General features: G+C 42.5%; 1 protein-coding gene across 3 annotated transcripts in view; it reads right to left on the bottom strand.

Annotated features, from left to right (window-relative positions):
• RBFOX3 (RNA binding fox-1 homolog 3) overlaps positions 1 to 13,266 on the bottom strand; it is a 47,969-nt gene extending 34,703 nt beyond the window's left edge. For all 3 annotated transcript variants that reach the window (XM_036757092.1, XM_036757091.1, XM_036757093.1), the window contains exon 1: positions 13,019 to 13,266. In XM_036757092.1, the coding sequence (XP_036612987.1) occupies positions 13,019 to 13,237 (219 nt within the window). In that variant the 5' untranslated portion in view covers positions 13,238 to 13,266. The remainder of the gene's footprint in view (positions 1 to 13,018) is intronic.
• Between the last annotated feature and the right edge of the window lie 352 nt (positions 13,267 to 13,618).

Raw genomic sequence — 13,618 nt, 5'->3', positions numbered from 1 at the left:
AAGAAACCTTACAGATCATTTGTTCCAGCTTCCTCATTTTATAGACATGCAAATTGAATTTCAGAGAGAAAGTGATTCATCCAATTACCTCCCCTTGCCTCTATTGTATATACATATTTTAACCAAGTATCTCATGACATTCTTGTGGAACAGAGACATAAGGATTAGAAATATAATCCAATGAATTCAGAACTGGTTGGCTAGCTAGACTCAAAGACTAGTTGTTAATGGTTCAATGTTCAACACTAAACGTTCACCGTCCATGTGGCCAGTGGTCTCCAGTGGATTATCCCAGAGATCTGTGGTCTTGTACTATTTAAAATTTTTATCAGTTATTTAGTTCTCTATGATTTGGGCATACACGGAATGCTCATGCAATTTGCAGATGACAAAGCTGGGAGGGATAGATAAAATGGTGGATGACATTGAATCAATATCCAAAAGAATCTTGACAAGCTAGAGCATCCGGGTTGAATATAAGAGGAAATCCAAAAAGGTTTAAATGTAAAGTCTTATACTTGGGCATAAAAAAATCAACTTCAGCAAATATTATGTGGGGAGGCATGGCTAGACAGTAGCTGTTCTGAAGAAGATCAGGAGATTTTAGTGGACTCTAAGCTCAATATTAGTTAGCAATGTGATATGGAAGTCTAAGAATCTAATGCCATCTTGGGCTGCATTACATCCACATACCTCCAGAACAGATTGGTGATGGTTCCACTATACTCTGCTCTCATTAGACCTCATCTACAGTATTGTATTCAGTTTTGGGCACCAGGGTTCAAGAAGCACATTGATAAGATGGACAGTGTCCAGAGAAAGGAGGGCAGTCAGGATGGTAAAGAGCCTTGAATCTTGTCATATGGGGATCAGTAGTAAAAACTGGGTTTAGCCCTGTTCAGCCCAAAGAAGACTCAGGGGCACATGACAGCTGTATTCAAATATTTAAAGGACTGCCACGTGGAGGAGACATTAGTTTTGTCTCCTGGAGGACAGAATCAGGAGTTCTGGGTGGAAGTTCCAAAGAAGCAAATTTAACCTTGATGTCAGGAAAAAATTCCTAAAAACTAGAGCTATCTAAAAGTGGAATGGCCTTCCTTGAAATCCCCTACTTGGAGGTCTTCAAGCAAAGGCTGCATGGCTACTTGTCAAGTATGTTTTGTTACAGTGGATATTTCTTTTGGGTTCTGTAATCCCAAATTTAATAAAATACCTACCCAACATTTTCTGTAATTTGGATGATATAGTTGGAATAGAAAACAAAATATCCTCATTATACATTTCATATTCCTTAGTGCCTTTTAAAAATTCAAGTCCTTAGATGCCAGAAAATTGATAGGGTATAGAATATGAAATTCAACATAATTTCCTCTCTAACATGAGTTCTAAGAAGCTCAAACACCAAGTTCACTTTATCACGAAAGATTGAATTGTTGGCCAAACACATCTAAAGTTTATGTTTGCACCTATATAAAGAAATACTCTTCATAAGGCATTGACCCTGCTCTTATATCTAAGGCTCTCTGGAAGTCAAAATAGTCTAGGGCTAACCTTTCAGAAATTATTGAATCTATGCCCCAATCTTCAGGTTCTGACTCTAAATCATTATAGAAAGTCTGCTAACATTGCAAATGAAGGAACTCATTCCAAGGTTTTTATAAAGGCACATGGAGGCTAGAACAATGGTCTAAAATTATTAATTCTGAATTTCAATAAGGATAAATGTCAAGTCTTGAATGTGGGCTCAAAAAATCAACTACATAAGTCCAGGATTTGAGAGACGTGACTAGAAAACAATTCATGTGAAAGAAAGACCTGGGGTTTGGAAAAAAACAGACATTCTGGGGGGAAAAATCTTCACGCAAGAGTGTTTGTATTGGGACCTGGAGGGGGCATAGGGTTCATTCCCTTTTGGATGCTGGAATCACAAGTATTATGTTTCAAGAAATATTTTGGGGGGACAGGCTGTGGTCCTTTTTTTCTGTCTCACTGGCAGAACCTTAGCAGATATCAGTGCTGGAAAAAAAAATGAAGTCACTTTAGTCTCTGCCTCCTTTAGGACCCTGGACAGGACCCCACCTAAAGGGGTGAGAAGGAGAAAGAGAGAGAGCAGTGGGGAGGGATAGCCAAAGGGTGAAGTCCTGAGGAGAGCCCAGGCCACATAAGTGAATAAAAGGAGAATCCCTCAGAGATCCTATGGTCTAACCACAGCAACTCTGCTGTGGACAGGAGTAGATAAATGGGCTCAATGGCTGTAAAACTGTAACATGCTGAGAAACCCCAGAGTGTAACAAGTACACTTGCTGCCCCTTAGGGGAGATGAAGCATTTTCCTACCATTTATCACAGTGGTTCAGGCAGCCTCTTGCCTTATTTCCAATAGGCAAACTTCTTGCCTTTAAAAAAAAATCTTAAATGTGCTCAAATGCAGACAATATCTTGTCTTTCCCTAATTCTAACTTATGCTTCTCTCTCTCTCTCTCTCTCTCTCTCTCTCTCTCTCTCTCTCTCTCTCCTCTCTCTCTCTCTCTCTCTCTCTCTCTCTCTCTCTCTCTCTCTCTCTCTCTTCCTCTTCCATTATAATCCCCAGCCCTGACCCAGACATTTTCCAGTTTGCAAACCTGCCATCTATACCATCACTTGGTCCGCCTAATATAGGATGATTGAGGGAACCAATAGTCTTGCTGGCACTGGCCCTGGTCAGACTACATATGGAGTATTGTGTTCAGTTCTGGGCAGCACATATGGTAGATAATCTGGAGAGTATCAAGAGGAGAGCTACCTGTATGGTGAAGGGTCTCAAGATCATGACATACGAGGCTTAGCTGAAGGAACTGGAGATGTTTAGACTGGAGAAGAGAAACTTTAAGAAGATATGGTTGCTGTCATTAAATATTTGAAGGGCTGTCACACACAAGAGGAATTATTCCTGTTCTGCCTGTTCCCAGAAGGCAGAAGTAGGAACACTCAGTGAGTAGAAGGAAAAAAACCATGCTTCTTCTTTGCCTCCAGTCTCTATGCTCTCACTCATTTCTCAAGCCTTTGCAGTCTGGCTCCTAACCTTATTATAGAACTGAAACCTCTCTCTATATCACCAGTGATCTCTTCATTTCCAAATCTGATGGCCCTTTTCCAGTCCTCATCCTTCTTGACCTGTCTCCAGCATCTGACATTGCTGTACACCCCCTCTTCCCATGCATTTTGGTGACATGGTTCCCTATTTCCAGACAATTTTACTTGTTCAACTATGTCCTCTCAATTTTCTTTGGTGAATCAAACATCTATGTTACGGCCCCCAACTATGTGTACACACTAAAGAGATATCCTGGACTCTTTTTTTCTTTTTCCTTCTCTTTCCCTTTCCCCTTCTCCTTTCCTCTCCCTCCTTCCGCTTCCCTTCCCTCCCCTTCCTGGGAGTAAGGAAGACCTGAGTTCAAATTCTACCTCAGCAACTTAGCAGTATGCGACTGTGGGCAAGTCACTTAGCTTCCTTCAGTCTCAGTTGCCTCATCTGTAAGATGGGAATAGGAACAGCACCTATTTCTCAGGGTTATTGTGAGGATCAAATGAAATATTTGTAAGGCTTTCTGGAAGAAGAGCACTGTATAAGTACTGCACTTTGTAATGCTAGCTATTGTGGTTGTTTTTGCCTAGTTAGTCACGCTAAGGGGCTTCTGAGGTCCCTTGTAATGCCAAGATTCTATGGAGCTACAAACAGTACCCTTCTCTCTTCACCATTGGCCCTACTCTCAAGAAACTCTGGAAGCTGCATTTTCAATGACTTCTCTTCTTCTAGCTTAGCCAAAAGACAAAGATAATGGGGGGCGGGGAAGGGAGGGATTGGTCTGAGGTTTAGTCACTGGCTCACGATAGAGTAACTGGCAAGAGGATTTGAGAGATCGCCTAATGCAAACCCCTCAGTTTATGGGTGAGGAAATCGAAGACTAGAAAGGTTAAGCGATTAGCCCCAAATCACACATCTTGTAAGTGGCAGGATTGGAATCGAACCCAAGATTGAATTTTGACTATGGTAACCACAACATTCCCTAAAATAAGGATAAAGTGCAATCTTATTAATGAGGCACCGAAGGATCCAACCTAAGTAAATTTCTGTTGCCTAATTCAGTCTGCCCTACCCTCCTAAAAGGCCTTCTGGGAGCTGACCAGATGCAGAACTGTCTTCTTTGATATTAACTGTTACTTATCTCAGAGGAATGGGTAAGTTGTCTTATCCAAGACTGATTGAGGTCCATGATCCAAGGACATGTCCACAGTGTCTTCTGAGAACTAGGGATGGTTTCCCATGGCTCTCCAAATGGTCTCCAGTTGTTTATTTTGAGTATCTTCACTACTGGGAACCCACCAACGATAGTTTAACAACACTGGGCAGTGCTCCTAATGAGTTTTATGACTTTGGAAAATGACTCATCTTTTCTGGGCCTCATTTTATTTTTCTGTAAAATGCAGTTACATTAAAATAATCTCAAAGATCCTCCTAAAGCTAAGATTCTGAGTCTGGGAATTTAGAGATTATGTAGTTGAGAGGTCCTTAACTTGGGAGTCCATGAATCTGTTTTTTAAAAAAAAAAATTTTTTTGGCAACTTTATTGTTGAGTCATCTTCAGTCGTGTCCAGCTCTTCATGACCCCATTTGGGGTCTTCTTGGTAAAGATACTGGTGGAGAGGTTTGCCATTTCTTTCTCTAGCTCATTTTACAGATAAGGAAACTGAGGCAAACTGGGTTAAGTGACTTGTCCAGGGTCATACAACTAGTGTCTGAGGCTATATAAACATTGCTTGAGCTCAGTAGAAGAGTGGCTGGGTCCAAGGAATGAAATTGTCCCCAGACTGGAGGCTGGCTGACTGGAGGCTAATAATATTAATTAGCATTTATAGAACACTTTAAAGTTTGCAAAGTACTTTACATCTATTATCTCATTTTAGGAATAATGTTTAGAGGTAGCTACATTGGTGAAGTGGACACAGTCAGAAGGGCCTGGAGTCAGGAATATCTGAGTTCAAATTTGAACTCAGACACTTAATAGCTTAACCTGTCTGCGTTGGGGTCCTCATCTGTAAAATGGGGCTAATCATAGCACTTTCCTCTCATGGTTGTTGTGAGGATTAAATGAGAGCACAGTGACTGGCACATAGTAGGTGCTATATAAATGCTTGTCCCCTTTCCTTCCCCTGTCATTCGAGCTTCACAACACCCCTGGGTCCATGACAAAGAAAAAAAGGTTAAGAACCCCTGCTCTGGGTCACTATTTTCCAATAGCATGTGGGATTCATACCCAGGATCTCTGACTTCAAAATTAGAGCTCTTTTCATTCCACCATGCAGTTGGCTCTGAGGACACCGGGGATAACAGCTTTGTGGCTGGAACCACAAGGAACTGAGGCAAACTGGTAATTGCCTATGGTCTTGCCCTGAGCCTCTTAGAGACAGATGGTCTTCATCAAGGTCTTTTTTTCAGAGTAGTTCAAACTATTTGAGGACCATTCCGAGATGATAACTCTCTTGAGAGTTTTCTCCTTTGACTCTGGGGTAGGTGAATGGGGGAAGCACAGATAAAGATAATCGTTGTACTCCAAGGGATGTGAATCACTGAGTTGGCTAACTACAACAGGCTTCTAACCAAAGCTTTAGAGCACCAGCCAGCCAAAGAAAAGAAAACCAGCCCAAGCTGGTAGTGACAGGGAGAAGGGGGTGTAGTTTGTGCATATGAGCTATGGGCTAAAAACAACTGGACACATCCCCAGAATCTGGGGGACAAGGTTAAGAAAAATGTCACCCTCTGAATCTGAAGTTGATGAGTCAATATCAGTGATGGAAGAGATTATAGAAGCAGCCCCACTCTCAGGGATGTCTGACCTTTCCTCCTATAACCTGCAAATGGTACTCGGCCTGCCTGGTTCTAATGTACTTATCATCTGTAATAATACATGTGTCATAAATATTTGTGGATGTGTTACTATTACTAGACTTTAAGCTCCACAAAGGTAGTGCCTGTGCCCTAATTAAATTAAACCCTCAGGATCTCTGCTTGTTTGTTGAACTGAGATGCAGCTGAAACCAGGGTGGTTCCTGAAACCCACAGGAAATCATAAACCTAAAGTGTAATTTAGGCAAAAAAATAAGGTGCCTGTTGAATGAATGAATGGATGTACTTAATCCTGCTCTAATGTGAGGCTATGTTGCTTTCAGGTGACTGACAGACTGATCTATTTAATCAAGACCAGTCTCCAAACTTAGTCACAAAGGCCAGTGTGCCTCCCATGCTGTTCTGAGGGGAAATGTCAACATGTAACTGACTCAAGAGAAAGGAAGGAAAGAAGAAAGGAAGGAGGGAGGAAACAAGCATCCATTATGTACTTACTATGTGCTTGGGAACTGTGCTAAACACTTTAAAATATTTTCTCATTTCATCCTAATGACAACCCTGGGAGGTAGATACTATCATTTGACTACCCACTGGACAGCTGAAGAAATTGAGGCACACAGAGTTTAAGTGATTTACCCAGGGTCACATAGCTGGTAAGCATCTAAGGCAACATTTGAACTCGGTTCTTTCTGATTCCAAGTCCAGCAATCTTTTCAGGATGTCATATGGCAAATCCCTGTTTTTTAGATAAGGGATATTCCTGTGGTGGAGAATGGCAATTCACCGGGTTTGACGGAAATTTCTCATAAGAATCTTCAACTCCTTTTGCTACTATTTTGTACTCATGAACCAACTTACTGATTTACGATCAGTTCTCTCGAATGAGCAAACAAGTTCACCCCTCCCTTCCCCAATGGAGTGTCCTGTACTCTCTTGTGCAATTATAAAGTAACACTCTGTTATTCTCATTTATCAATGTCTCCATAATAATAGCTGACACTTATGTCGCACTTTCACAAAGCATTTTATATAGGTTGTTGTATGTGAACCTCTTAACAACCCTGTGAGGTAGGTGCTATAAGTCTTTATAACCACATTTTACAGATGAGGAAACTAAGGCTTGGAGAGGTTGTAACTTACCCATGATCATACATCTAGCAAGTCTTAGAGGTGATAATTGAGCAAGCCTTCCTGCCTTCGAGTCCAACAATCTTCCCACTGCCACACTTGCTTCTAAATCTCTCATGAGTTTAGTTAATGTCAGTCAATTCTCCAGAGTCTGACCATTGCAGGATTTTGTTGTTAAGTCATCTTTCAGTAGTGTTCCATTCTTCATGACTCCATTTGAGGTTTTCTTGGCAAGGATGCCAGAGCAGTTCACCATTTCGTTCTCCAGCTCATTTTACAGATGAGGAAACTGTGACAAATAGGATTTAAGTGACTTGCCCAGAGTCACACAGCTAGTAAGTATCTGAGGCGGGATTTGAATTTAGGAAGATGAATTTTCTTGATTTCAGGACTGGTACTCTATCCACTGTGCCACCTAGCTGCTAGGCTGATTAAAATTGAGTTCCTGAGCCTGTGGAGTTGAGATGGCACTACCATGATACAGATATCCTATAAGGCTCACCAGCATGCTCCTATCAGCCTCTATAACATCTTTTATCTAAACTGAGCATCGATATAGGATATTTCCCTGACCCCCCAAAACCAAAGTCAACTGCTGCAGAGCAGCCCAGCCCAGAACACATTCCAAAGATCCAAGAAACCAGGTCATAAGCACTTAGGTGTGTCAGGCCAGGGCAGAGCAGGACTCTGCTATGGACAGAGTTTTAAGGTTCCACGGCCAGAGTATCCAAGGTTTCCATGCAACAGCTAGGAACCAAAGGGATTGCTTTAGATAGCCACGATATGTAAAATGTCAGTGGGGATAGTCAGGTCCTAAGTCCTTGGTGGGATTTCAGAGGTCATTCCAAAGGCGTAGTTTCCTTTCTGAATCCAGGTCAGGAAATATATCTGGAATGATACAGGAAAGGAAGAGATCCCAGTGGATCTAAAGGTAGCACTCAATAACCTTCCCTGAAAGAAGACTAGGATCTAGAAGGAGGGACTGGGAAACAAGAAAGGAAGCTGAGAAGACTAATGTTGAATTATAGTAGCTCACATTTACACAACACTTCAAGGTTTAAAAATGCTTTCTCCAACAGCTCTGGAAGATAGGAAGTGCAGGTATTATTATCCCCATGTTACCGATGAGGAAACCGAGGGTCAGAGAAGGTAAATGACTTACTCAGGCTGAATAGCTAAGTGGGTTAGTGGACCAGGATTCAAATCTAGTTCTTCCAATCCCAGCGTTCAATATTCAATGCTCTGCAGAAAAGTCACTTCCTCCTGTTCTCCCATCCTTCCATCATTTCCTTTCAATGCCAACCCCAGCCAAGGAATTAAGAATGCTGGGGTAGGGTTGTAAGTAGTGAGAAAAACCTCTTTTTGCTTCCTGGCCAGGGACTTAGTGCAATCGGTGAGGTTTAGAAAGTAGTGACCGGCTCTCCAGCCTCCCACCCTTGTTTCTTTCCTTGACTTTAGGCCATGATAATTCCAACTGCGACAAAACAAAGAGGACTGAAGGCCTTTGGAGAATTTATGGATTGAACAGCATTCCTTAATTTCCCATGAACTTCTCAAAGGGAGAGGTCCTCTAACTCAGGGGGAGGAGAAATGGCTTCTAATACCCATTAGATTGACTTTCTAATCTAAATGCTATTCTTGGCCAACTTGTGCTTTTGCATTGGGAGATGGCTAGAGCCCTCAGAAGAAGCACCAAGAGATGGAATCTGGAGTAATTTTAAGTGGTTTATACTTGCCGCTGAAGTCCGGGACCAGAAATTGAGGGAACCTGGGATAGAGTTAGGAGTCAGAGCAAATTCAGTTCTTTACTGACTCCATCCTGGAAAGACCCTAGATCAGAGGATACGTGAATCTTAGAGTTGGAGGGACCTTAAAGTTAATCTAGTCCAACTTCTCACCCACTGCAGTAATCTCCTCTGTAATATGTCAAATAAGAGATTACCCATTCTCAACTTGAACACTTCCAGTGATGGGGAGCTCCCCACCTAACCCAGAAGTCCATTTCACTATTAGACAGTTTTAATTGTTACAGAGTTCTTCCTTCTATTGAATTGAAACTTGACATCTTATAATTTCCATCCAGTTCGACTCTTTGGAGTCACAGAGAATTCTCATTCCTTGTTCCATGTAGCTATTCATATGTTGAAAATAGCAATTTCTCATCTAAATCTTCTCTCTTTCAGGCTTAACATCTCCAGTCTCTCCAGCTGTTCCTAAAATGACATGGTTTCCAGATGACTCGCTATATGGCCTATTTGCTTTTATTTTAAGTAGCCACATCACATTGTCATATTGTGCTTCTGATCACCTAATACTCACAGGTCTTTTCTACCTGAATTGTGACTGACGCATGTACCCCCAACCCTGTGACTATGTGTTGTTTCTGAACTGAACTGCAAAACTTTCAATTTGTTCTCGTTCAATTTCACCATTATTCTGACCTGTCAAGATTATGTTGAAACCTGATTATGTCATTCCTCTTGGCTTTGTATCATTGGAAAATCTGGTAACATCTATAAAATAATTACATACTAAACATAAATGTATACATGTACATGTATATGTGTATGTTTGTGTATACATGTGTATATCTATATCATAAATAAATAAATGAAACCAAAAAGGAAAGTGGATTTCCCAAAGGAAATGAAGTCACAGCTTCCCAGGCCTCCATTCATGCATGCAACAAACATTTGAGTGCCTTACTCTTGTTTCTCCAAGTTGTTGATAAAATTGTTGGATAGTAGGATACTATCTATAGGATACTATTGAAGACTTTTCTGTTTGATATCCACTTAATTCTACTATCATTCATCCTGCTCTGTCTTATATTTTCTATGAGGGTACCAGTATTAAATGAAGAAACCCAATAGATATACTGGCAGCTAGATGGCACAGTGGATAGAGTGCTGCGCCTGGTGTCAGGGAGACCTGAGTTCAGACCTGGCCTCAGATACTTACTAGCTGTGTGACCCTGGGTTAGTCACTTAACCTGATTTGCCTCAGTTTCCCCATCTGTAAAATGAGCTAGAGAAGGAAATAGCAAACCACTCCAGTATCTTTGCCAAGGAAACCCCAAATGCAGTCATAAAGAGTCAGACACAACTGAACAGCAACAAGATGTACCATTTTCCTGATCTACTAGAATGATAAACCCATCAACAAAGAAATGAGGGGAGCTTGGCCTGATTTGTTCTTAGGGAACCAATGCTGGCTCTTGGTGATTACTTCTTTACTTGATGAGGTTTAATAATCTCTTGCTGAATCAACGGCAGTCCTGTTGACACAGATTGTGTTTCTACTTGTTGGAAGTGGAAGGCAAATGACTTCTGCTCTTGGTTCTTTGGAGTCCTGGACTTTGGTCTTTACACCTATAGCCTAGAGATGATAGAGTTCCTGTGCAGCCAAAGGAGACATTCATTGTGGCCCCTGGAGACCAAAGGAAGAGAGGTCCCAAGAGGATGGAGAGGAACAGCAAAAATGCAAGAATTGTTGATCTGGCTTCAGGTAGGGCTTAGATGAAAAAAGGTTAAGTATTTGTGCTCTAGGACAAGGAAGCCACAGGGAAGCTCTGGGTAGAGTATGTTTCTGTAGACATTATGATGGGAAACATTATCTATAATAATAATAACTCACATTTTATATAATATTTTAAGATTTACAGAGCACTTTCCTTACCACAGCTCTGTGAGGTAGGTAATGCAAGCATTAATACCCCCATATCATATATGAGAAAACTGAAGCTCTGTTAAATATATTAGGTAGGATTTGAACCTTGGTCTCCCAATGCCAAATCTATTGCTCTATCCATTACACCATCCTGCCTTCTCTTAGTCTATACACCTTTCTCTCCACCCCTCATCATGAGTAGGTAATGGGGATGCCTGGATTTTTGCTAAATGTTTTATGTGTTAGAATCCCTGGTACTGAGGTTAATTAATCACACACTTGTCCCTATCTGACAAATACAACTTCCTCCAATCCCCTTTCCCCTCCTCTTCCATCAGATTGGGAAGGGGGAAAGATGTTAAGGAGCATTTTGCCAAATGTAGAGTCAGGGTGGAGTGGGGTCAAACAATCCAACAACTCTATACGTCATACACTTGACCATCTAAATTTGACACCTACTTTTATTCAGTACTTTCCAGCTTAACTACTTAGTAAAGTAGTAAACACCTTCACAGTGGCAATGGTAATGTTGAGAAAGGTCTGAAGAGAGCATATTTGTGATATTCATTTAGCAGCAGGGCAGCCACTTAGTAAAGATTGGATTTAACTCTATTATGTCTCAGTCAGTTTATGAGAAGATGAGTTGGTTTTTTTTTTTCCCTGACCTCAGCCCAAAGGACTGGAAAAATTCAGAGCCATTACGGTACTGTTGGCCAATATGTCCAAACGGCTCCTGTCCCCTAAAACCGGGGTTTGAGCCTATAAAAAGAAAGAAAACCCTCACAGAGAGAGGGTGAGAGTATGCCCTGGCCCTTTCTCTCTGGGTGCGTTTTTTTTTCCATTACCCAAGACATAGTGACAGGGTAGCCTCTTAATTCTATAGAAACTTCCTGATAGACAAACCCAGTAAACGGGGCAGCAGGTGACAGAGACAGGGCAGGCTAATAAGTGAGGGTTTTGCCACTACTAGGAAATGCTGAGAATAATAACCTACTTTCCTAGTCTCCACCTCTACTTCCCAACCCCAGGAAATTTATTGATTAAAGAGCCAGCATGAGAACTAGGCCTCAGGAGGAACTAAAGATTGGAATCAGAAGGGAGTAACGGAGTAAGGAGCACAGATTTAGAGCTGGAAGGGACCTTTGAGGACATCTAGCTAAAGCTTAACATTTTATAGAAGGGGAGACCGACCATAGAGGACACAGTTATTGTTAGAAGTGGAATTTGAACCCGGGTCTTCCTGGCTCCAAGTCCAGCATTCTATCCAAGGTTTGAAAGAGGGTGAAAAAATGATGGGGTAAAAAATAAAACACAGTGAATTAAATAAAGGAAGGGTAAGGGAAGGGAGAGGGTAGAGCTGCTGCCTCAGAAGAAGAGGAGCTAGGGAGACAGGGGCTCACCCTGTGCAGGAGACTGGCCAGGGGCTGGTCCTTAACAAGCTCTCCCTTGATTATCAGGAAATCTCTAGAAAGTGCATGGCTCAGCACTTTCCCCTTCCGAACTGCATTACAACCACATAATTGAAGCTATCTGATTGGAGGGCAGCCAAGCAGGTAGATTACAAGTGATTAGAAATGATAGGAGAGCCAGTAACCTGAGACAGCTCTGAGAGAGGGCCCCGTCAGCAGGGTTACAGCGGCTGCTCAGGGTTTCTGGGTTTGGTGATTTTTCTTACTTTCTATTAACAGGTTACTGGCAGCTGAAGACACCGTTCATCTCTCAAATAAAGTGATTTGGGTTCCTTTTGGAACGGCTAGAATCAAGGGCTTAGGGAACCAATAGGTGGGTGGCCTAGACCGAAGGTTTTCTGGGTCTTCTTTAGCCACTCCCTTCGGAAACAACTGAATGAGTTTTATGGTTTCCCTGAGGAGGAACCAATGGAGCCAAACGCTAAGGTGGGAGGACATGCTAGGGGACCTTGAGTTTCTGTGTGTATAGGCCTGAGGGAGTGAGAGGAGGGAACCACTCTATCCTATAAAAAGAATCCATCCTTATTACTGAAACCTCCCTTCCACTCCCCAGGGAGGTCTATACCCCACAGTTATTATCCCTCCCCGCCTAACTCCTTTCCCATCAAGGAGCCAGGCCTTTCTTGGCGCAGTCCTTGCTTTCTCCACATCACCCCCGTGTTTCACTTTGTGGCCAACACCCCAGTTTTCTCTTGATGGACCTTGCACCTTGAGTACTTTCATAGGCCAGGGCCACTTCAATGCCCTGGAGGGCTCCTGGTTCCTGCAAGACCTAAAGAAAAGGTCTAGACAGGACTTATTGATGGGGCCTTTGAAGACAGTGCCTGGGGCCCTCTAAGGTATGAGGCTGGCTGGTAGAGGCTTCTTACCGGTACTGTCTGTGTCCCAGTGATGGGCTGTGTGCTGGCGTCGGTGCCTGGCTGCTCTGGGTGGGTCTGTGCTGGTGTGTAGAGGGTCATGGCATGTTCTGGTACTGTGGTCTGGCCCGAGTAGTCCTGTGTGGGGTGAGGGTGGGGTGGCACATACTCAGTGGGAATGCTGTTCTGTGGTGGTGGGGGATACTGGGCCTGGGGGTAGGGCTGAGCCATCGCTTCAGGAGGAGCCGTGGTGTCCTGATTACCCTGGGGGGAGAGAGAGAGAGAAAGAAAAAGAGAAAACCAACAGGAGGGCTCGGGTTAGAATCTTGGTGGCACCTTGGGTACAGACAGTGCCCTCTTCCACAGTTCTATAAAGAGAATCCTTCTAGTTCAGTGGGAAAGTGCCCAGAGGCACAGCAGTCCTGATGCATCACTTTTCTTATTATTACTGCTAGAGATAAATGATTATTCTCTGTAGTAGTAATGACAGTTCTAGCCCTTTGCTGCTACTTTAAAATATACTGTCTAATTTGACCTCAAAATAACCCTGTGTGATAGGTAGTGCTAGTATTATGAACCCCATTTTATAGATTATGAAACTGAGACTCAGGA

This window comes from Trichosurus vulpecula, chromosome 4, assembly GCF_011100635.1.
Source record: "Trichosurus vulpecula isolate mTriVul1 chromosome 4, mTriVul1.pri, whole genome shotgun sequence".
Lineage (NCBI taxonomy): Eukaryota > Metazoa > Chordata > Mammalia > Diprotodontia > Phalangeridae > Trichosurus > Trichosurus vulpecula.
This window is presented reverse-complemented; position numbering and strand designations above follow the sequence as displayed.